General features: G+C 38.7%; 1 protein-coding gene across 4 annotated transcripts; it reads right to left on the bottom strand.

Annotated features, from left to right (window-relative positions):
* Nucleotides 1-2889: 2889 nt before the first annotated feature.
* Nucleotides 2890-23029, bottom strand: phf20a (PHD finger protein 20, a). 4 transcript variants are annotated; one of them, XM_042503267.2, is made up of 18 exons: nt 22874-23005; nt 21371-21484; nt 20421-20527; nt 19010-19181; nt 18667-18751; nt 17398-17474; nt 16677-17265; nt 16484-16534; nt 16117-16386; nt 14345-14539; nt 13189-13284; nt 12447-12602; nt 10528-10709; nt 10304-10403; nt 9406-9601; nt 8768-9209; nt 7307-7487; nt 2890-4240 (listed from the first exon to the last, which is right to left on the bottom strand). In XM_042503267.2, exons 3-18 carry the CDS (start codon nt 20501-20503, stop codon nt 4098-4100), a joined length of 3018 nt encoding a protein of 1005 aa, XP_042359201.1. In that variant the 5' UTR covers nt 20504-20527; nt 21371-21484; nt 22874-23005; the 3' UTR covers nt 2890-4097. The 4 variants fall into 4 exon arrangements, with proteins under 4 accessions (XP_042359201.1, XP_087943104.1, XP_042359192.1 ...); XM_088086978.1 differs by lacking the exon at nt 22874-23005 and adding an exon at nt 22159-22177; XM_042503258.2 differs by lacking the exon at nt 21371-21484 and having other exon boundaries at nt 22874-23029.
* Between the last annotated feature and the right edge of the window lie 1913 nt (nt 23030-24942).

The following is a 24942-nucleotide window of genomic DNA, read 5'->3' as shown; positions in this document are numbered from 1 at the left end:
ACACTCACTGATAAAAAAAACAAAAAACAAAATAATGAAACAAGTTGGTACGAACCAGACAGGCTGAAATAAAATAATATAAAATAATATAAAATAAAACAGGCACGCGTACAAACACTGGGGTTTAGCCAATTAGTTATTTAATTAAGCTGTACATTTGCATAAATGAATGGTTTTGGTGGGTTTTTTATTGCATAACTTTAAGTTTGAGATTGTTTTAACCTTTTGAAACCCGGGCAACCTGGCTAAATTTCGTTCAAAAACATGGTAAAATGGTAATAAGCAACTGAGGCAATGGACGAAACCTAAAAAAAAAATTAGAAGGAAAAAACCCTAAGAAATAAAACAACAAAAAAAAGGAAATGACCTGGGAAAAGTGCTTAAATGTAATAATAATTCTGTAAAATAATTTTAAACATATAATGATAATTATAAACATAGCCTAGGTTTTGGGCTATTTTTCACTATCTTTTTAGAAAATAATTTTCCAAAGGTACTAAGTTCTTGCAATTTTCAGAACACTTTAATTTGCTCATTGTCTTTTCCCTCCATGTTTTCAAATAAAAGCAAACCAATTTGCTCTGATTTCAAAACTTTAAATAATTGCAGGGCATCTGAACACAGCAAATGAAAACTGATGTCGACCCAAGTTTGGGTTAAGATATGTATCTAGATCTGATGTTTTAAGTGGTATATGAGGGCCAATTCTTAATATATATATATATATATATATATATATATATATATATATATATATATATATATAAAACGGGGAAATTAATTATATACTGTTCATTCTTAGAGAAAGTTGGATTTTTGAATATTAACAACAAATCAGGTTCTTTGAGTTAAATCTTGACAAAGTGTGACTGGAGATCCAACTAAGAGTCAGTCCAGAAGATAGTCACCTGTACACACTGTCACAAGGCCTTCTTAGTTTTAAAGGGATTGTTAAGATTTTTTAAAAGCGGGGATGTATGCGGTTCTTATCCAAAGTCAGTATATTGCATACATTAGATGCCAGTCGGCACATCCCCAGTTTGGAGAAGCAGGCTGGATTCCTACACTGAAGCTAAGAAATGAAATGCTGTGGACGAATGAATGCATTTTAGCCACCTAAAAAAGTCCTACCTAAAAAAATCAATATCAGTTTAAGTGTATGCTGTATTGAGAGTATTTTCATACGGCAGCTGCTGGTCTGTTGCTGCCTCTATCATTTAATAAGTTTGTGTTATTATGTGACTCTTGTGAATCCAAACTAACCCTTAAATTACCAAAGTCACACAATAACACAAACAAAATTACTGTTGGAGGCAGCAGCAGACCTGCTGCTCCTGTGGTCAGTGATGCGAAATGATTGTTTTTCTCTGGCTTCGAAGAGAGCGATATAACAACTTCATTTTCCCGTTGTGAGTAACTGTTTGACAGCAATATAAAGCAATGAAAATATTCTACATACAGCTTACACTAAAACTGATATTGACAGTGTTCCAGGTGGGACTTTTTTAGGTGGCTAAAATAAAATTGTTGCTGACACCGTTCACAGCAGTGGAGCCTCCATGTTGGACTCCACCTTGCTTTTACAAACTGGCTGACATCTAGTGTTTGTAACACTGTCTATGAATAAATACCCCATACAACCCCATTCCAAAAATCAGAACTATCACTCTGAGAGGAGTGAAAAACAAAACAAAAAAAATATTCATTTATGTGAAGAAACCGAAATGAAAATGTTATTTTTAAAGTTTAAAACCTAAAAAAAACTCTCCCAGGATAAGGGCACAGTGAAGACCTGAGAAAAAGCTCTATTCACAGAGCCTTTCATCTCTGCTTAGTCTCATTTTACATTGTAAAAGTACACAGTTAAAACAACCAAAGATCTAATAAAACAATGGTCAAACACTGAATATGTTTTTTAAAAGCCTATTTAGTAGCTGTGTATAATTATTTTAAAAAACAAACAAACACAATGCAGAAAGAGAACTGTATAAAAGCTCCTAAAATATCAGGAAAATTCTATGTTGGATTCACAAGAAATAATCTGCTTAATATTAATCCAAATTTTTCATTTTAGACAAACTTTCTGCAGTTATTGTGTTCACTGCTTGGGTTAATCCCTTTTTCTCTACCGTATTGTTATGCATTGAATGTAATATGAAATAATCATAAAATATGCCACTTAGAGGTCGTCAGTCTGCTCAGTGGTAGAAAAGGGGTTCCTTAAGAAATAAAGGTTGGTATCCACTACCTTTGGTAATAGTCCAACACCCTCAAAATAAAAAAAAAACATGCTGTCTTGACGTTGTAAACGTTCTTTGCAGTAATATATCATTTTGCTCTGATCTATCACCACATGATGCTGGCTCAAATTTTGGGGATTAACTGATTAGAATTCCCATCAAGTTTCTATTTTCAATCTGATTATGTAACCGCACAAATCGGCTATGTAATAAAACACATTACATCAAAGTATGCACGCAATATCTCTTTTGGGGGGGGAGGCGTGTTTTTTTCCACCAGAAAAGTCCCTCTGGTTCCTGCAGCTCTCCAAACTGCGGCAGTGCAGCCAGTGTTGTTTTCAGGTCATGAACAGCTCCACTGTAGAGTTGAATACTTTGCTCGCTGGTACCTCAGAAGGGTTTCCTCTAGTCTTGAAAATCTCACAAGCACAGCCTTCAAAAGTACTGCTGCCCCAAATTTCAATCTGATTGTGTAAGAGCACAAATCAGCTGCTAAGAAAACATGTTACATCAAACAGAGTGATGCAACCTTTGACTTCACTGGTAGTGTTATTGCCCGGTGGATCAAGCAGGATCAGAGGGAACGCTCTCTATAAAGAGCTCAGCCTGGAGGAGACATAATGAAAAAATAGCCAAGAAATGCCCAAAGTGATTAATAACAATGATAGTTTATTTATGTACCAGCAGATCGGTTTGCATTGTTTTTGACATTTCCCTGCTTCTAAGCAAGACACTTACAGTACAGTAGCATACAATATATGAACTCCGGAGAATGTTTTCAATAAAGAAGAGAACATTTTTGGACAACATATTTACAAACAAGCCAAATACTGTAAATAAACAGATGAAACAACAGAAAAAAAAAGAAATTTACAAGTCTTCTAAGTAGTTTTTGTCACTGAAGAAGTACAAGATGCTAAGTTAGGAAAAGACAAGTCCACATTACAGTTTTCAGTGAATCATGGGTCAAGTGCAACACCAACAACGATGCAAAGAGTAAATTGAAGTAAGAGATAACTGACAAACACATAAAGGATAACTGATAAAACTGGTACACGGATGAGACGACTGTTAGAAAAGAAGACAAAACACAAATCACACTTGTTAATGTCTCTAAAACTGAAAATAAGATGCCTTTGATTCCAGACAAAAATAACTTCACAGTGTAGGATAAAACAAACCCTTGAGGAGATCAAAAACAGAACAAATTATTTAGAGACTGTCTGAACAGTGTCCTTACATACTGGATGTCTTCAAGTTAATGTCTGTCCACACTTACAGCAAGAGTTTTAATGCAGTTTGACATGACACGTGACCAGAACTGAGCTTTGGGATGTTGATGCAAAAACAGAGACCATATGAAAACATTGCAAAGAGGCCGTGTAGGTTCACGTACTCGATTGCAATTTCGAATATAAAGCTTCTGCATGTAAAGCACTGTGTACTGAGAGAGACAGGGCAACCTTAAGCAGTAGCTCAGACAAAAGGCATTCATTAGGTTTAGAGTTGCATGGGAACCACAGAAGTGTAATCTGGTCCTAAGGATTTTCTCCTGCATTTACGAGGTTACTCTTTGTGTTTAATCCTGATTTTTAAGATGCTCACTCTCCATACATGTTCATATAAATATTGTTATATGACACAGGCTGACTGTAGCATCGGATTTCACCACACAGAACCTTTTTAAAAAGGAGAAACAACTGCAGAAGACAGGTCAGAGAGAACGTGCTGAACCACCTAAGTCTTGCACTTGCATTTATATCGTTATCTTGTCAGCCAGAGACCGGGGAGCTTCCTCCGCTGCACCGTTTCTGGATGCTGTGTGGGGACTGAAGCCGCTGCTGCTCTCTGGCGCCCTCATGTGGAGCTGTACAGGGCTATCTGCTGCACTTTGCCCAGCTGTGTCAGCAGCCGTTTCATGCGGTGTTTGAGCTGAGGGAGACGGGCCAGAGGATCAGGAGGCTCTAGCTCTCCGGTGTAGTCCAGCCAGCTCTCTAATACTGAGGACGACAGGCAGAGGAGGGATCAGAGGTGAGCGCACTGTTGACCATGATGGGTTTATTTTAGTTCATAAAAACTCTATTGTTCTCAAGCAGGTTGCAGTCACGGTCCCTTCAAGCTTAAGGCAACTTAGATTCAAGTCTTTTCAAGACGTTTTTAATGCCACTCGCAACTAAATTTAAGACCAATTTTATGATAACCAAACTTGAAAAAGAAAAAAAAAATAGAACTGACAAATTATTTAGGGTTAGGGGCAATTTTACCCAAATGTTCAACATAAAGCATGAACTTTTTGGTGAGGTTAAAGTCAGAGATCTATGGCAAATGCTTGGGGATCTGTGTGAAGTTAATGAAAGAGGCATGTAAATAATTTTAAAAAAGTAGATATTATCAATATTTGTTTTGAATTTTACAATGCAATATCTGAAAAAAAAAAGATTCACAATATCCTACTTTCTGTGTTTTGACATTTTTAAGACTTTTAAAGGTTGATTTAAGACATTTTAATGCCAATTAAGGCCTTACTTTTAGATGAATTAATTTAATGCCTTTTAAGACTTTTAAGGATCCGCAGGAACCGTGGGTGCAGTAAATTACTCTTTTATTTAAACCAGGAAAATCTGTTTAAGTCTAATATATTTAAATCTCTGCTGTAATAATGTCCCGTGAAAGTAATTCCCTTTGTGAATATAAAGCCCTTACACTGTGTTTTAACAGCAAGCGAGGGTCGCTCTCTGTCCACATTTAATCTTTAAATATGCAACAGCAATCAAATTGATTCCAATTTAAAAGCACAAGTGCTGGATAAAGCTGTACACACTCTTAGCTACCTGCACTGAAAACTTTAATGGGGTATTAATGTAAATGTATTGGTGTATCGTGGTATGTGTATTTTAGCATATTTATTGCAATATGTGTATCGTGGCACATGAACTGTAGTATATGAAGTGTAGAGTGTGTATTGTGGTACATGTATTTTATTGTGCCCCCCATGTTTATAGTTCATTATGATATTTTAAATTCATTATTTAAATAACACAGCAGGTCTGCATGGAAAATCCCAACTAGGAACAAGAGAAAATTAGCAACAGCTATACACTCTTTGTGCAGCCCAGCAGTTTCATACTTTGTATTGAATCTATGTTAAATTGCATTGTTCCTATCAAATAAAAAGAAATTCAAATTCAACTGCACGTCTGTTACTTCACGTAAACAAACCACGGACCTATCAGATGTGCGAGCAAGATCAGACTGGAAACATAGCACCTTTAAAGATGGGTGAGTACTTTCCATCTTCCTACATTTGTACTTTCAAAACATGAAACTAGTTTTACAGTGTGATATTTACTGAAAATGACATTCATTATCAGAAACAGCAAGCAGGTTATTAACATGGGTTATTGTCAGAAACTTTCAGCTCCCTGGTGATTTCCCTCCAGCCAGCTGCTACATTATTTAGTTTTTTGTTGTGAAATGAGTAGGTATTGTGAACATAACAGACAGACAACTTCACTCTTCACCCATTCAGGCACTTTTTAAGTGACCGACAGGAATAACTCGAAGCAGGGCGTCCAACAAAAGTTCAGCTCAGGCCAGTTAGGGACACAATAGAAAACAAGATAAGTAAAACAGATTTTGTTGCTAATACTCACATCACATTTAGTTAGGACTCGCTGTAAAGCTAAAAGGAAATTCTTTGTTGCCACTACAAATGCAGGCTGCCATCATATTCATCTATTTTAGACGTGTTTTTTTTTTTAGACATCTATTTTCAAAACGGAGTTATTACGCACTAGTCTATTGACGGGACTTACTTCATTTGGAATATTATGTTTGAGCAAACATAGCCACGTTTTTTTTTTAAATCAAATCAAATAAAAATATAAATGCCTTGATGTGATTATATAAAACCTGCCTTTCCATTGTTTTTAATCTCGATAAAGAGATAATATGACCACAACCTCTCCCATTTGTCAGGGACATTAAAATCTTCCAGTACATGAGGACTGGCAACACTTTTGCAATCATTGCCATTTGTGCATTTCTGGGTTGTTGCATAATATCATGAATCATCAAAAGCCAATCTGATCACATTCAGTGTTTAAAATTGTACATGGAGACTCTCTGCTTGATCCAGCTCTCAGCCTACAAACTAATCAGGTCTGAAAAACCTTCTTTAAGCCTTTTACAGTTGTACAATTTTGTAGTTTACCAGTGTAAGGTAGGAATATAACTTTTTACTTTCTGTCAGGTTTTTCTGCCTCTGCAGCTGTGCTAGAAAACACATCAGAGCTATGCTGAATTCACACAGAATCAGGCAGACAGTGGACGGACAAAACCTTCTGAACAGTACGGGAAAAATAAACAGTCTGATGGAAAAGGACAGCAAAACAAAACACACGTGATATGTTGTAAGTTTTCTTTACAAAGAATGCTACAAAATGTATTACATACAATCAATTAGTGTTGTTTTTTTTCACTACTTAATTTAATTATTTAAGTCATGTCCACTAATTGTGCAGATGATATTTTTTGCCTTGTGTGAGGGACTGACCGAACATTTGGTTGTAAATTCCATTGTGTAGGTCGACAAAAAATTAAAATGTTTTACTTTGGATGGTAATACTACCATTAAATCTCTGCCAGACTCTCGTCCATTAAAATAATATCTGGTGTTGCGTCTACCATCTGCCTGAATCCAAGTGAACACAGCACAAAACTCAGCAAAGAAATGGGTAAAATTCTTTTCAACAGTCAGTATTAACAGCCTTTACTCAGAATAGGCTAACATGCTTCATACCTTCTTTAGTGGCACATAATCACAGTCATTATTATATTACAATGGCTTTATTTGAAATGCCCTCTAGCTAATGCCCCATGACCTCACCTGGTCAGAAATTTCAGAGCTGATCTACGTTGGACAGAAATGTACTAACATGCGACTGTTGGTTGCTATGCCAAGCCAACATTATGGACTGATGAACCACAAATAAAAATCCTACCTCAAAGATTTATACTCTGCTAATGACAGTAGGTAACTAGGTCAAGGCAAGCGCAAGTCTTACCGTCCAGCTCTCTTTCAATGAAGTCCATCCTGTGTGAGACCTCATCCTGGACCGCATCGATGTGATCCAGCAGGTTGATCTGCCTCTGTTGATGCTGCCTGCTGTTATCTGCAGCCTCTCCAGGATCTCTTCCACCCTCGTCCCTTGTCTCAGCCTGGGACCAAGAGCCACCCATTGAAGCCTAGAGACAGTCAGGTGTCATCATCAGAAAAGATTTTCCATTTCAACCAGGTGTAGACCTCTTTGTTTAAACGCTTTCAGCCAAACCAATACACGTTTTTGTTGCACACGAGATAAATAACCAAAAGGGGCTATCACATCCTGATTGCAAATTGAATAAAGGCTGGTCCTTGAATCACTTGAGTAACTCGGATGTACCGTCACCCTGACAACTTGCCCACTTGTTATTTAAATGTTGTGTTGGCTAATCTATAATCAAGACTGTGCAACTAATGCTGGGGTTAATAACTGACCATTTCAAAGGAACATAATAGCAAAAAACTGCCTTAAAGTGTGCTGCCTGTGCCACTTACAAGAGTTAAGAAGCTTTGTAAGATGTGTTGTGAGAAACATCCAGCAGCTTTAATCACTTTGCATAAAGAATCCTGATTAATGCCTGATTAAACTGGAGCCGTATTTTCTTACCGACTGCAACAATAAGGCATCTTGAAAAATCATACTAGATTCTCTACATCTCTGCTGGACATCATCTCCATAGCAACCGCAAATCAGGTCATGGATACTGTTGTATTTCAGTGCTATTTGACTGATGTAACGGACAGTTCAACTTTACGAAGAAAAAAAAAAAAATTTAAAGCTTATAGTGATGTATATATTAAAATACCAAAAAATCCCGAGTTCATTTTGAGAAGCATATTTTCCGTTCTCTTCTAAAATGTGATTTTACAGTAGCGGAAAAGATATCTAGAATGTGGGCGTTGATGCTCATTTCATTACTCTGTGGTGATAACTCTGGTTGCACGGAGTTGTACACGACACTCAGCGCATTAAAATAGCAGCAAGTAACTATTTGCTATGTAAAGATATAGTGAAGTGATGGTGTCCTGAGCAGAGAATGAAGTCATCCTCCTTCTGTGATGTAATACGAGCTTCTCTGTTTGTTATGGTAGACAATCCAGCTGTGCGTGCATGTTAGTGCATGTGAGGCCCGTGTGTGTGTGTGTGTGTGTGTGTGTGTGTGTCCAATTGGCTAGCTAACTGCTGCTACTCTGCAATGTGCTCAACTGCTGTTACCGCTGATAACACCATCCCGACCTAAGGTGGCATAGCAGCACCAGTACCATTACCTCTGTAAGCACTGTTAGCTGCTAGCGACTGGCTCAGCCACCTCCATGCTGACAGCAGTGAGTGGACAGTCGCACAATCTGAATGACAGATATGCCCTGAATGTCACTCACAGCCTCTATAAACATCATTGTCTGTAGTGGAAAAAGGCCTAACCTTGTTACTGGTGCCTGTTGATTTGGGCTTGTCTGTCTCCAGCAGACTCCCATAACGCTGCTCCCGCTCCAACAGTTCCTCTGTGCTTCTCATGCTGTCTTCCAGCTCTGAGCCCTGTCGGGTCTCGACCACCAGCCTCTGCTCCACCGCTGGGTAATACGCCCGCGGTTTCTGGTAGCAATGTTCACTGGTAATGTAAGAGTCCTGGAAGGATGGGAAGGGGGAGGAGGAGCAGGACGAAGAGGAGGTGGCAGCTGTGGCAGCTCGGCTCAACTTTTCCAGCGCATTGGACATTAAAATTTCACCTCGGCTCATGTCCTCATCTGGAGTCACAGGAGATGGAGCTGCATCACTGCCACGGCACGAGTCAGAGGCGGTCTGTGACCTCTCCAAATGCTTCCAGGGCTGCCGCCACAGCTGCAAGTCGGGGTGAGTATTGCTCCTGAAAAGCCAAAGTAAAGATTGTGAAAAATCACATAAAATCAAATGATTAAATAATAACATGTTGGAATTATCATTATTGTTGGAACTGGGTGATTTGGACAGCAGTAATTATAATTTCTGTCATGATCCACAAATTCAATTTGACTTCAGCAGATAACCGAAAAACACCCTCAATGCAGTTCCCCTGTACTCACTGCAGGACGCTCATCTTAAGCTGCAGTCCATTGAGGATCTCTACCACATGGTGCACATCTCCCAGCAGCTGGTGAGTGGTGGTGATCTTTTTGGCGTTTTGGTGAGAGTAGTTCTCCTCCAGGAAGGACAAGCCATACATGTGACCATTACTCAACCACTCGCGATCATACCAGTAGCGCAGACTCTGCCGCTGACCTGGAAATATTGAAATGAGCAAAATGAAATGACTAACATAATAACAAAACTACAAAAGGTTGTGAAAGTTAAGCTGTCGTTAGGGGATCTCTTTAAGAGCTAGGCTTTAACCGCTTGCTGGTGTAGTTTGTTGTAGGGCTGTACTGCATGTTATTTTGTTTTTTTTAGGATTTGAAGCTTCCACTGAATGAAGATTCAAATGTCGACCATATTTTATGTCAATTATGTTCTTAATGTTTGTCTACAAGCACAATTTTTTTTTTACATGAACTTTCTCTGATGAATAAATGTAATTTATGTTGCTGTTAAACCACCCTGTTAATTAAGGCCTCCCTTTGTGTGCCGCAGGTAGGACAGCAGACAGTTTTTTGACCGCAGTGAAAATGTTGTTTTTGTAAGGCTAAACTCCAACAAATATGTTTTGAAGCAGAATATTTTGTTTTACAAAAAACCTATCGTGAATTTTGGATTACATTTGTCTTTTTTCCCCTTTTAGACACTCTGGAGTTATTGGAAATGTTTGGATCACATGAGATGTTAACAATCCTACGCAGCCACCTCTGGAATCTAATTCTACAAATAGTATTATACTTTAAGTAATACTGTCTTCTGGTAAATAAACTTTCAAAAGATGCCTTTAAGTCAAGAAATCTAAATAATGACATTTGTGATTTATCGCTAAAGGTGGTGTTTTTCTCTCACCTGGCGGGTCTCTGCAGATGTAGCAGGTGTATCTGTCTGGAACATTGTCTTCTAGCAGGCCCATGCAGGTGCCATGCTGCCAGCATAAACAATCTTCACACTAAGGGAAGGAAACATCTGTTTTATTATAATGCAACCCTTAGACTAAAAAAAAACAATAAATAAATAAAAGCTTGCAGTGCGATTTACAATAGACACTCTATAAGGTAAAACAACCAGCTCACCTGAATCATGAAGTCATTCTCTTCTTCCACCTCACAGATACATCGCACGATCTCTTGGTCACTCGTGTCCACAGCACCAGAGTCCACACTCAGGGGAGGCGTGGTGACGTCCAAATCCACCCCATAGTCGTCATCGCTCCACCCACAGCTGTCAGTGGACCAGTCACTAAGGCTATCATCATCTACAATGACGGGACAAACAGAACTTTTGCTTTTTGTGGGGATGACACGACAGGAAGGAACTTTTCCTGCGATTTACCTTAATTAACACTCTTTAACTGTACAACATGTATTGCATTTGTTGAGTTTTAATAAAAATATGTGTGGATGACATGATGAAGCAAGCCATAGCAGCAAAGAACAGCTCAGGATTCAATCAACCAGGCGTTAAAAAAAATGGTTTTATCTGTGATGGCAGCCAGTTTAATTCAGCAGGTCATGACATGTGATGAGCAATGTTTGGGTACAGATACCAGAGAAGTGTACCACGAAGCAAGTTTAACAGAGCAAGGCTTTCTTTGACTTAGCTGGCTCGACAAACCCCAAAATTCTGCTAAGAAATAATAATGGATACTGACACTGGTTATCACCTTGCTTTGTTAACCTAAGCTGTCTGCCTCAGGCTCTGTGCGTTTTCTTACAAAAGGGAGTGTGATTTGACTCCTCTACCACACAAAATGGACCGATCACGTCCCACTTATTTCTGACTATGAAGAATATGAAAAAAATTATGAGAGTATAAAGCAACACTGATACTGCAAATAAGGCAAGAGAAGAATGCTGGCAGATAATTGTGTGAATTCACAAGTTAACATATTTATTTTACTACTTAATGACAACAGCACCTTCTGCATCTTTTCAACTCTAAATTTAAAGCGGCAGATTTGCCAAATCAAAGTTATATACATTTTATAGATTGAATATTATCAGATTTTGTGCCTCACTAACTGAATGTATGCAAGTTCCTGTGGCAGAGAAAAACCATAAACTATTCTGTAAGGCATTGTTTGGTGGCATTACTAATGTCACGCTACAGAAGAAAAAGTTGGATAAAGTGCATTTATAACATTATTCTCTCCGCTGAGAATCAGTATCGCTCATAGATTGAATATCAACTCAGCATGATGTCATTTCCAAAGGAGTTGATTAGTGAAAGGCACTTTTTGGCTGATTTTAAGCCTGATTTTAATACTCTGAACAAAAACTGGTCCCAACCATGTTATCTGCACAGGGAAAGTTTAAAACCTGGATTGACATCAGTTTTCTTGTGCTGTATTCAGATGCCTTTCACAAGCTTTTTAACTCTTTGAAAGTAGAGCAAATTGGTTTGATTTGTTTCTAAAACATTGACCAACTTGGCAAGAAATGTCCCACAAATTACTAAAAATTTACCTAAAACTTATTTTAAAAAGACGCAGTATTATTAGAAATTTTTTCAAATACAGGGAGAAATGTCCAGAAAACTATATTTATAATAATGATAATTTTATATTTGAAATTATATTACAGAAATAAATACAATGCATAAAGGTAATTTATGCAATTTTTCAGGTAATTTTCGCATCATTTTTTTCACTAATTTTTAGCCAATTTTAGGGCCATGTCTTGTTAATTTGCTCATTGTCTTCTCCCAATGTTTTTAAAAACTATCAAACCAATTTGCTTGGGTTTCAAAGGGTTAAAAGAGAGCACCCGCATGACACAAAAATCCTCTGGCCTTGGACTCAATATAGTTCACAAACAAAGCTAATCTCGCTTCGTGGTACAGCCCTTAGGTGTGATGCACATCAAACTAGAACAACAGCATGATGGATTGAATCCAGTGGGAATAGAAGAATGGAGGGGAGAGGAGGCCATGTACAGTCACACAAACTAACATACACACACACACACACATACACAGTCACAGAGATACCCACCATCCACAAGTATCTGCTGTGAGTAGCTGTATCCAGGCCTGCTGGGGTAGGCCTCAGGCTTGTGATTGTGTGAGGGGGGGAATTTGTGTGGCAAATTCAATTTGGACTGAAGACCCAATACTGAGATGTCAATATTCTCCTCACTACCTGTGTAGTCTGTTAATACAGGGAAGGGGGGAAGCAGACGTAGAACAAAATGTCAGCTTTTGAAATGCCAAACAAACGCCCATCAGGTGGTGACAAACGGCAGCACAACAAACATGGACAAATAAAAGGCTCAAAAACATTCAGGGACAATCAATTGGTTAAAATCAATACTGGATGTGTTTCAGGCCTTTGAATAGTACGAAATAATGTGGAAGGTAACCTACAGAATCTGTGTGCATGCCAAACATACTGTACATAATGTGTGTGCCAACTTGGAATAGAGTGTTAGGTTAGGTTAGGTTGTGATTGGTTAATATCAGTGCCTTTTCATTACAGCACTGTCGTTATACGAGAGCAAATGCAAGCTATGATGTAAGAGAAATGAGTTGGAGCTTTCTGATTGGCATAATGGAGTGACAGAGGCCAGCAACAGGTGTAACACTTTTCCACACACAAAGGCTCAGCCACCACACCAAGAGGAGTGCATGGAGTACTTTATGCTTTGCAGGCTAGCCGTTTTCCACGATGTCACAGTGAGTGCACATGCAGGGCAGCAGATGTGTGGAGAGGCCCGATGCCGGGGACCCCCTCTTACCAGACTTGGCCTTTTTTTTCTTCTTCTTCTTCTTTAGTTTAATGCGGAGGAAGTCCTTCTGTTTTGGTTTCTCTTTCAGTTTGTCTTTTACTGACCCTGAGGACCGTTAAGTGAGAAAAAGTTAAGACCTGAGAGGGCAAAGCAATCACAGCAGGCGCAAAATTGTACCGTGCAAGTTTCCCACAATTTCATGGGCAAAATTTCAAAACTTTTCCATGACTTTTCAAACACATTTTTTTCTTTCCTCCCATTTTTCAAACATATTAGATTAAAACTCTGTTTAAAAATAGGAAGAGATGGCACGCTGTGAGAAAACGAAGAAACATACGTGATATTTGTTTGCTGTTCTGTTACATTATGTGGAAAGTTGGTTATTGCTGTCAACAATTATAATACACAACAAAATTTGATGATTTGCAAAGATTTCTACCTCTCCAAAACAAACTGACTGGGTGATTTAAAACAGCAAAAACACTGCATAAAGAGGTTTCACATTCAAAATATATAAAATAATTTATAAAAAATAAATAAATATAAAAAATGTATATTATTATTATACTTTATTCACCTATATACTGTATATACACAAATATTTAAATTATCTTTATTTTGATTTCTATTTTTTCTCTCCTTCTTACTTTCATCTTGATCTTATTGCTTGTCATGCTGCTCTGTGTGCCTTGAATTGCCCCCTGGGGACAAATAAAGTTTTTTGAATTGAATTGAATTGAATTGAAATCAGTGATTTTTCGATGCTCCTTCATATGGCAGGCACTGGAGCTGGGCTGAGCTAACGTTTGCTCACGTTGTTTCTATGATAACTGAAGATCCAGACGTCTGATGACTATCCATCATCCAGTGAAAACATATGGTTAAAAATGACTGAGATGTAGGTTGAATTTAAAAAATCAATTTATAACAATTTCAAAATTTCAAAATCCTGATGCATGTGTAAGGGGGATATGATGCAATGACAGGCGGTGGCGAAAATGACAGATTTCTTTGGGTCTGGACATTTTTAAAAACGTTGTGGATAATGCAAGTACAAACCTCAAAAAAAAAAAAAGTTAATTTAGCTGTTTTGACATTTTTAATGCAGAAAAGTTGAGTATTTCATGTTTAACAAACTAAAGTTTCAATACTGCATGATACTGACCGATGTCAAAGCCACTCTTGTCTGAGTCCCTGTCCTGCTGCTGGCATCCATTCCTGTCCAGCTGGTTCTCCTTGCTCTTCTCCCTCAGCAGCGCCCGGTGCTGATGGCTCTGGGTGTTGACAGCAGGTGGGGCTGATGTGCGCCTGCCTGCAGTCTTCACCTCACCACGGGGAGCTGCAGGAGGCCCAACAGAGTCTGAGAAAAAATAAATAAATCAAAGATCAAATATAAGCTCCAAAGCTCTATTGTATTTTTGCATGCCTAGATGTGCAATATTGCAGCCTTGTGCAGTGCAAAAGTGCAGCCTTATTTTAAAAGTGTAAGAATTACAATAAATTAAGGTCCACTTTGTAGGATTTAGGGGAATCTATTAGCAGAAATTGAACTATCATATTCATAACTATATTTTCTTTGGTTTATGAGCTGTTTGTATTTTCATACAGAGCTAGTCCTCTTCCTTCAAGTCTGCCACGTTGTTTCTACAGTAGTCCAGAACGGACAAATAAAACAAAGCCTTCACATTTTCCTAAACACTAGGGGTGGGAATCACCAGGAGCCTCACCATATGATAATATCATGTTACCTAAGTCTACATACAATACTATTGGGATTTTAAACGTGTAACAATATGCTGAGTATTGCAATCAAATACATTATATTGCAATATACTGGGATGTATTGCCTGTTTTCAACATTTCCCTAAAGGAAAACTTTAAGATAATAAGATAAAATTTTCTGTCTGTTCATCTCATTAATGTCAATAATCGCTATTGCAGCGGAATGTATCTTTTGGCGTTAAATAGCAATTTATTATATGGTTCTTGTAGTCACCAAAAATTTTCTTAGCATTTTGTAATATTAATAATTTAAATAATAAAAAAAAGATATTTGGTAACAGAGCATTGGTGCAATACTGCCACAAAAAAAATATCATAATAGTATGCTTCACCAATTTTACCTCCACCCCGATGAGACACTTGGCACACAGGAGAGATTTCAGTTCTGCAATCTCACAAGTAGATGGCGCTAAATCGTTCACAATGGACTTTTAAAGCATGTCATGATTCAGAATCTCTAATATTTTCATTTGACCATTGTAAAATAAGCAATTAGCGATGTCCTGATCGGATCAATATTGGGCCCAATCAGCGCATTTTATATCTGATCAGGATCGGTTATTTTCAGCATGCACCCCGCCAAATCCTTTGTTTATGTCTGCCATCACACAGGTGTCATAAACAGAGAGCACCATTTTGGGTTTTATTGTAATGCTACTACTCTAATAAGCAGATTTTTTTTCGTGTTCAACTTAAGCTGCTAAACCGCTTTAAGTGGAATAGAAATTTCTGTTGGTTATTTTTGTAAACTAGCTCTACTATAATGCTGTAATAAGCAGAATTGTGACCGAAGTTATGCTATAATACTCCTATGAAGAGGAACTGTGATTATATCACTCATTAACAGGGTTCAGCACTTTTATTACAGTGCTGAACTAAGAGGATTTGAGAGCGATTCTAAAGACGTATTTAAGACAGCTGACTTTGTTATTTTTTAAAAATTAAAATAAAAAAAAAAAACATTATGCGCTGCTTGGATTGGGATTGGGTATCGGCAGATACTTAATATCAAATCACTCAGAACGGGATCGGCGGCAAAAAAACCCAAAAAAACACTGGACTGGAACATCCCTAATAGCAACTGATCCAGTTTCTCATGAAACTTCTTCTCTGTCACTTTAACTGGGACAACAGTGAAACAAGAGAGTAACTCACGCATAGAGGCAGAGATGGTGCGCCTTCTCTTTGGGCCGTCAAAACCGGTGGCAGTAGCCTGTTTCTCAGAGGCCCTGGTCTGGACGCTCCGGGTGGGGCTGCGCTCCCCCTCCGGAGGCTGCTCCTCACCATGATAATATTTCATATGGTAGTGCAACAGCTTCGCCTTACGGAATGACTTTGTGCAGCCGGGAGCGCTGCACTTAAATGGGTTGTGGTCAAGGTTGATGGACAGGACGGGTGGAGGTTGGTTTTTAATAACTCGGTACACTAAAACAAGGAAAAACACAAGAGATGCGTGTAAAGGCAGAAAATTAAATAATGCACATATGTGATGATTGTTTAACAAGATTTCAGTCGTACTCACATGGTTCTCTGCTGAATCTGTTGGGGTTGTGGAAACCCTGCTTCCTTACCGCTACCGAAGGACAAAGAAAGACATCAATTATCAACTTTTGTCTTGAAAACCTGCCCAGATACAACGTGATGTTCATGGCACTCAGTTTCACAGTCCTGCAGATCTGATGACATTTCTGCCAATTTACTTCATTATCACTTACGTTTCACAGGCTGGGGTGGCAGCACATCCGCTGCAGGCTGAGAGCTTTCTGATTGGACGTTTGGCTTCTGCTCCACATCTCCATTGGATTCAGTGGTCGTCATAGAGACAGGCACCTGCTCCATCTGCGTCTGAGTGGTAAACTCTGTGTATGGCTTGGGCGACGCTATATATGGCTTTGTTCCACTCTGTTCTGTTTCCTTTTCCTTCTTCACCTCTCCATTTATGTGACACCCTTCCTCATTTTGCTTGTCGTCTTCTTCCACCTTCACCCCGTTCGTGAGTCCTGACCCCTTTTCTGCCTCCCTGGGCTTGTTCTGGTCTCCTTGTTCTGATTTTTCCTCTTCCTGTTTGATGGTGGGTGCAGCCTCTACCTCACCATTTGTTTTTTTGTTCTTATCGTTCACCATTGCTTCCTCTCGCTCCTCGTCCTCACTGTTGCTTTCCTCCTCCTGGTCAGAGGTGCTGCGTCTGGCTCGCTTGTTCTTGGGACCTCCGTTCTCCTGAGGCCTCCTGTCTCTGCGCGTCGGGGCCCTCCTGACCATGTTCCTGTCAGTAGACCTGGACTTCCCCCCACCAACACCACCTCTCTATTTGTCAGCAGGACAAAGAGGAAGTTATCATATGAGCAGAAAATGGCACTCAGCCCGGACATGTTTAATGAGAATAAAGAACACATTATTGAGTTATTCAGGATGTTTATGCTTCATTATAACATTTACCTCTTTAATAAATGGCTTCACGTGGATCCCCTTCACTGTCTGGATAACGCCATCGTAGAACTTCACAGTGTAGGATGCTGAGGGCGAAAACGGAAAACTGATATAAAACATATTCTGCACAAGAGTCAGCTGCTAGACAGGTAGCTGATTACAGACTAGATTTCAAGTAGCTACGCTTGAATTGTTCTTCTTGTGGTTGTTTTCTTATGCAATTGCTTTGCAGATTAATATATTTCTCTGTAGAGATTTTTTCTTGACATTTTGCCTTTTTTTTTTTTTAATAGGAAACCTTAAGCGTGAAAGGGGGAGAGAGAGGGGGGGATGATAGCAGCAAAGCTGTGGTGTGGTATAGCAATTCTTTCAAATATTGTGACAATAGCACTGACCTGCCATCTACATCAATAAACCGCACATAACTTCACTATACCCAAGACTGTATGAGTTTTAGTTGCTGTGAGCTCTGTGCCACGCCAGGGACAGAGAGTCCGCCTGGCCGTCCACACACACTGACAGAGCTAACTGTAAGCATCACATGGCTAACGTTATCCTAGCAGTTATTAACGGGTTTAATGACAGAGTCAAGCCATTTCAGTGTTGGTTTGGGTTTGGTGGGACAATTAAACAGCTCCTTTTTAGCTCGTGCTGTCTGGGCAGACGTTGAGAGGACGCAACAAAAAGTTAGCTGATTGGGGAGCTTGGACACTCCAGGATCAGACCCCCGGCACATAAAGGATCAGATGCAGGTATCATTTGACCGGAGGGATTTTCAATACGACTTGGTACAGGATTAAAGCTTAAAAGTATGAAATACCAATAAGCAGCTCTATGTCATGACAATGGCGGACCTGCTAGTCGCAGACCTGTTGACATACTTGCAGGAGAGTGTATTACACTTTTTTTTTGTTTATTCATCACACCCCCATTGTACAAAAGCTTTTAGTATGATATATTCCCCTAATAAAAGTGTGGGCAATGTGCATCAGACATATCTGTCTTCATAGTTTCTGTCTGCCTTGGTGAAAGCCATTTTGTTATTATTAAATGTCATCCAAAACCATAGCTTCTGTTTTGAAAGCAAAAGTGAAACTAATATTTAAGACTATAGCATGCTCCATATTGCACAGTCTTGTACTGAAATTACGCAACTTGAATGACTATAATTTTTAACATCTTCCAAAACAAATCTTAAAGTTTATAATCGTTTACTCAAAAGCCTTTTGTCAAACTTTATGAAAAAATTCTGAACACCACAAGTTCTCGATAACTCACCATCTTTATTGACGGAAATGACCTTAGCAGGGTAGAAACGGCAGTCGGACCAGCTGGCGAGGACCTTATCATTCACATGAAAGCTCTGTGGAGAGGGCAGAGATATTCGATTTGCCACATACTGTAGGCGTGTCGTCAAAAGTCTGTTTATGCTATCAAAACCATCAGTGTTGTTTTATCTTGATCAAAATGACATGATGGTGCTCTGTTATTTTAGAAAGAGATTAAAAAAAAGCCCTATTTGCAGTGCAAACACAAGATAACCCACAAGTAAGGCAGAAGAACTTCTAAACTCTCAGAGCAAAACAGGTCAATGCCGGCATAAACGGCGTTTTGAGCTTACCGGTAGAGGAGCGTCATCCTGCAGGCCTTGCCGCCTCAGCTGAACCCTCTCCACGGGTCTCAAATAGGGACTTGTCCACTCAAACCATTCGTCGTAGCGGTGGCTCCACTGGCGATAATGGATTAGTACTTTCTCACCTTCGTAGTCAATCTTCTCTATGTTGGCAGCATACCTACGTGACAAAAGAAATTCAGCAATGCGTGACTCAACAGGGAGAGATTTAAGTTCCTTATCAATCAATTACTTCAATCAAATAATAAGACGGCAAATCAGCAGAAATAAGTTACTTTTTTAAAATGTCAAACATGAAGAAACAATGAATCATATTTAATTTAAGAGGATGGTGTGCTGGGGCAGTGTCGGGCATTGACATGCTACTGTAATGTGATTACTTTCGTTATAATAAATTCAGTAAGGAACAGTTACCCCAAAAAAATCAGAACTACATATTTTTCCTCTTAACTTCACCTCTACTTATCAATCTAAATTGTTTTGGAGTGAGTTGCAGAATGTTGGAGATATCAGTCATCTTTCCAATGTAATAGAAATAGAGGGTACTTAGCTTGTGGTGCTCAAATTGCCAAAAATTTTTTTTTGAAAAACTCAACAGCAATGTCTCTTTCCAGATATCATTAGCTGGTTACTCAAGATAATCCACAGACCTCGATGTGGGCAGTTTCATATAGGAACTATTTTCTTTCTACAGAACGACACCTGCCGACCAGATCACAGCACCGAAGGAAACAAGCACCTATTTGAGGACAACAATGTTTATATCTCACTCTGTCACTGTGTCATGATTTCTGGAAAGAGACATTGCTGTTAAGTTTTTCAAATATATTTAAATAAATATATAGGTAAGAGGAAAGATAGGTATTTTTGGATGAATGCTAGCTTTTAAATTACAACCTACAACACATATAGGAGTTAAATAGGAGAAATAATAACTGTAATATCTTTTTTTATATGTTTGCCAAAAGCCTGGGCCGAGTCCCTTCATAAAGGCTGCTCACACTGGTGTAGATGTGCCGCAAATTTATTGTGGCTTGGTTAAAAGAAAAAAATAATAATAATTTTGTAACTATAACAATATTGATTTTTATCTTTCGCATATTGTAACCATTAACACGATTTATATTATGATGATGAAACAGTCGAAGATTAATTTTACTATTGTGGATTATGAATCCAGATCAAAGGCTGCTTGAGAGCACACGCCCGTCACCCGCCGTCGTTGGCTGGCTGAGGAGCAGTAATTTCTTCACTCTTTACTTCATCTTTTAACATTAGATATAGAAACACACAGAACAGCTAACAGAGGCCCAGAATGGAGAGGATGAGTTTCATGAGAGAGATTGAAGAAAGTGAACAGAAACAGAGATGGTGAGGAATGAGCGAGGCCATGACTCACCAGTTTTTGAGGCTGTCTCTGGCCTCAAGCTGAGCTCCCACCTCAAAAGATATCCCTCTTCTGTTAGGGGGCGTCTTACTCATACTGCCCACATCAAGGCTGCCTTCCTGTACGCGCACACACACACACACACACACACACACACAAACACAAACACACACACACACACATATTAACCAATAAAAATACCAATCAAACCTACCCATATATTACCTTAGGTACACTACTGAGAAACACACATTGTGCCTCGTCAAGAAAACAATACACTCGACTATCAAGGACTTTATAATCTTGCAGACAGCCTCATGTCTCTGAGGTCATCACTAATCATTATTTTACAGAGGACTGTGGCAAATCACAGCTTTGCACCCGAGTAGCAATTTTGGTATTAAAAGGCAAAGCAGGGCACTCCCATTGCATGACAGCAGAGGGCTGTGACACGATATCACCAGTGTACACATACACAAGCTGCGTGTTGTAACAGTGCACCACAGTGTAAAGCAAAAACTGACATATTACGGTGAGCCATGTACCTCAAATGGTGATGAAATGTGTAACTAATACCAGATGTTCAGTGATGTCTAAAAATGACCTCATACGGGTTTCTCTGATGATCTTTATCATAATGGGCCATATCTAAGTATTCAGTGTTAATCTATCTCCCTATCAAGGCACAAGGAGAGAGGGTACATACCTTTAACTTCCTACTATAAACACCCACCGCTTAAGTAAACAGGCAATCATGCAGCAAGATAATAATCCACAGATTAACTGTATAACTGTATATGTTCAGCCCTTCCGCTGAAATAAAGGGCTTGGTTCAGGAGGGTCATCTTTTTGTCTTACGTAGAAAATTCAAACTCGATAACGGCGCCTCTTTTGTCACACACACAGACGATAATTTCAGATATCTCTATAAAACCGTAACATTATAGATCATAACGTCTTACTTTTGTCCCGGTTATAGCTGACTCGGTTCACCATAGCGGAGACAGTCTGGAGTTATTGGCTTTCCGTGCGACGTAGAAACCGGATATCTTCACACTAGTCGGCCCACGTGTTTTCTGGTCAGCCGATTTCACGCATAGACACAATAGAAGACAATAGAAAAGACCCTAATGATTATGCGTCTGCATCGGCCAATGCCTGGCGTGGAATCAACGAGGAAACAATACCATATTCAGTCAAAAGCAAGATGTAAAATGAAACTGTGCGTTTTTATGGCCTGCACAAAGAGCCAGACAGACGACAGCGACGCAGGCAGGGCGCAAACCGGGAGCTGCTCATGCTTCACGAGTCAGGAAGCGGAGGATGATTATACATTTAAAATGTTTCACCAAACGGATTTTACGATAATCAAATTAATCGTAGGTTGATATTTTACAGTGATAAAATGAATGAAACAGCATCCCACACCCTTTTACTTTTTCACGGAGCATACACTTCGCAGTCTTTAACCCTTTGAAACCTGAGCAAATTTGCTTGATTTCTTTACAAAACATGGGAAGAAGGCGATGAGCGGCTTAACGAGTAATGACCAAAAATTTGCAAAAAGTTAAAAAAAATTTTTTTAAAAATGTGAAAACATAAACAAAAAACTACAACTTTAAAGGGAAAAACAGCATTTTAATAATATTAATAATGATAATAAATGTGTTCCCTAGTTTTGAAATAAAAAAGACACATATAATTCTCTCTCTCATTTCTAAAGCAATTGTTCAGGTCATTTTCTTGTCACCTTTTGTTTAATTCTTCCCCCCCATGTTTTCGAAAGAAATCAAACCGATTGCTAAAGTTTAAAAGATCCAAATGCTTGTGAAAGTTGTCTGGATGCTGCACAAGACAACTGATGTCTATCCAGGATTTAAAGGGTTAAACTGTGATTTTAACAGAAAACACAACACGTTGCCTCACTCATCCTGTTGGCTTCTTCAGATATTGACACTTTATTGTCCAGTGTTTTATAACCAGTGGGCGTAGCGGGAGAGAAACATCACTACGTCAGCGCTTTAAGCAACCACGATTGGTCGAAACAGGCTAGCGTGGGCGGGATACTCGCTTCTGATTGGCCGAGCAGCTATCACTCACACAGCTCTTCTGGGCCTCGCGCTGGGCCTACTTTCTCATACTTTTCGTGCTGGGCAGGAGCGGCGTGGGAAATACACAGCATTAAACTTCCCCAACTGACACACCACGCAGCCATTTAAAGGCACCCGGCGAAAGAGCATGTAGCGAACAAAACACACACCGGTAATCACACCAGCAGACTTAGGAAATGTCCAAACGTTACATTTTATCACAGTCTTCGTCACGTTTGTTTTGAACTCAAAAAGCCGACATGCGGCAGCACACCATCTGAGCTGTTGACGCATCCACCAAACCGGCCTCGTTCGCGATGTTTCCAGGGATTATAAACTCCGAGCAGACGGGGAGATAAATTGTGTGTTTCCTACCTGTCCTCCAGTCGCTATTTGTCCGTCTGGGTGTAAAATGTGTTGTGTAATCCCAGTAAAGAGCAGGTCCCGCCGCCTCCGCCTGTCTGCTGCAGATCACGCAGTTGAATTTCTCCCAGTTGCATTCACCACCGGCGCGCGGGCAGTGTGGCGCTACAGTGCGCATGCGCATAACGGCACAGTGCACTCAAGTATCATATCATGTATAACCCAAATACAGTGGTGGAAGAAGTATTCAGATGATTTACTTAAGTAAAAATACCATCACCACATTGTGAAAATACTGTGTAACAAGTAAAAGTCCTACATTGGAAATATGACATAAGTAAAAGTATTTACAGGAAAATGTGCACAAAAAGTAATAGTACGCAATGCAGAAAAACTTTTTTTTTTTTTTTTTAAAAACCCATTTAAAAAAAACACCCCAAACCCCCTAACTGTAAAAAGAAGAAGAAAAAATAAACATCAGAAAATTACTTAAATGTAAATTTAAAAAAAATTGCTGCCAAATGATTTTCTACAAATTGACTGATTGGTTAATCAACAAATTGGTGTAGCTGTGCCTTTATAAACTGTTTGGTGAAATAATTTATAACAAAACATATTATGTATTACATATTAACGTTATTATGCAAAAATCATAATTTGTAAAATAACTAAAGCAATCAGATAAATGCTGTGAAGTAAAAAGCACAATATACAAGTGCAAGTACCTCAAATTCATATAGTCAGTTGATTGAATGTACTTAGTTACATTCCATCAATGCCTAAATATTGCAATATTTTGCTGCTTTTAAAATGTTTTTATGTATTTTCATGAACATGCCAACATTTGTGATTTGAAGTATTTAAAATATATTTTGTAATTGACCTAAATTAACTATTAAGGCTTCGGACATGGCTAGTATCCTCACTATTTATATTAATGAAATGAAGGTGTTACTCTTATGTAAGTAAGACAGAAAGGCTCACACCATAGACTGTTCACACACCCTTCTACAGATCACTGTGTGCATAGCTCCACCCACCGTCCACCCACAGGAACCGTTGTTTATTTACAGGAGTGCCGCGTGACCCACCTAAACTCAGTTTACCAGTGGTTTGGTTTCAGTTTGGCCACCATTTTAAGCTGGCATTATATCTTTATGTGATCATTTTATATAGTAAACCACATCAGTAAACCATTATTGTCTTCTATCTATCTATCTAACTATTTATCTGTCTATCTATCTATCTACCTGTAATTTAAATTAATTATTATTTGGGTTAGGCAATAGACCATTATTCATAAAATAGTCGAAACTGGTGACGTGAAATGAAAAAAAAAATCCCATATATATATATATAGTAGTTTTTTTGTATTCCAGAAATTTTTTAAACAAGTTTGTTTGTCAAACTACAGGCTGCAATGCAACAAAATAAGAGAAATGCTCAGGATTACGCTTTTTGTAATCTCGTCAACAGTCATTGAAGACTCAAATTCTTTAGATGAATAAAATTGTACATGTGTGCTACAGGTCTTGGTATACTTGAGGAGCCTACTTTACCTCTGATATAATGAAATATTGATGTGATAATGTCCATAGGTTTACATTCAAGAGCCTAGAAGTCTTTTATATTGAAGGAAACAAAGACATTTTCACCCAAAATAGATGCAAAAAACCCACAAAAGTTAATCAGAATCCAGGAAATTTACTGTTTTATGCTCAAAATTTTCTGTCAGAGGCCCCACAAACCACATTAAACCTGTGCCCTTACATCTGTCACTGATAATAAAATTAAGTTAAGGAAGCACTCATAATAAATGCAGCTGAAATATACTGTGGTAAAACCACAGAAGTATATAAACACATTAAAGTGAGACTAAAGTTTTAGAAGTTTGGATAGTTTGAAAAAAAAAAAAATACTATTTTCATCACCTCTGTCACCGGATGCTTTTTAAAAGAGGCTGTCAGTTGTTTTTGCTTCCCCCTGTGTTTTTTTTCTTTAACGCACTCCGGTTCCCCAGACGGAGGTCAGAGGTCCTCTCTCCCTGCTGTCATGGTTACAGTGTCTGCTCAGCGTTTCAC

Source organism: Plectropomus leopardus, chromosome 2 (genome assembly GCF_026936395.1).
Source record: "Plectropomus leopardus strain MGB_pleo_1.0 chromosome 2, ASM2693639v1, whole genome shotgun sequence".
In the NCBI taxonomy this organism is placed as follows: Eukaryota; Metazoa; Chordata; class Actinopteri; order Perciformes; family Serranidae; genus Plectropomus; species Plectropomus leopardus.
The sequence above is the reverse complement of the archived record's forward strand: the minus strand, read 5'-3'. Positions and strand labels throughout refer to the sequence as shown.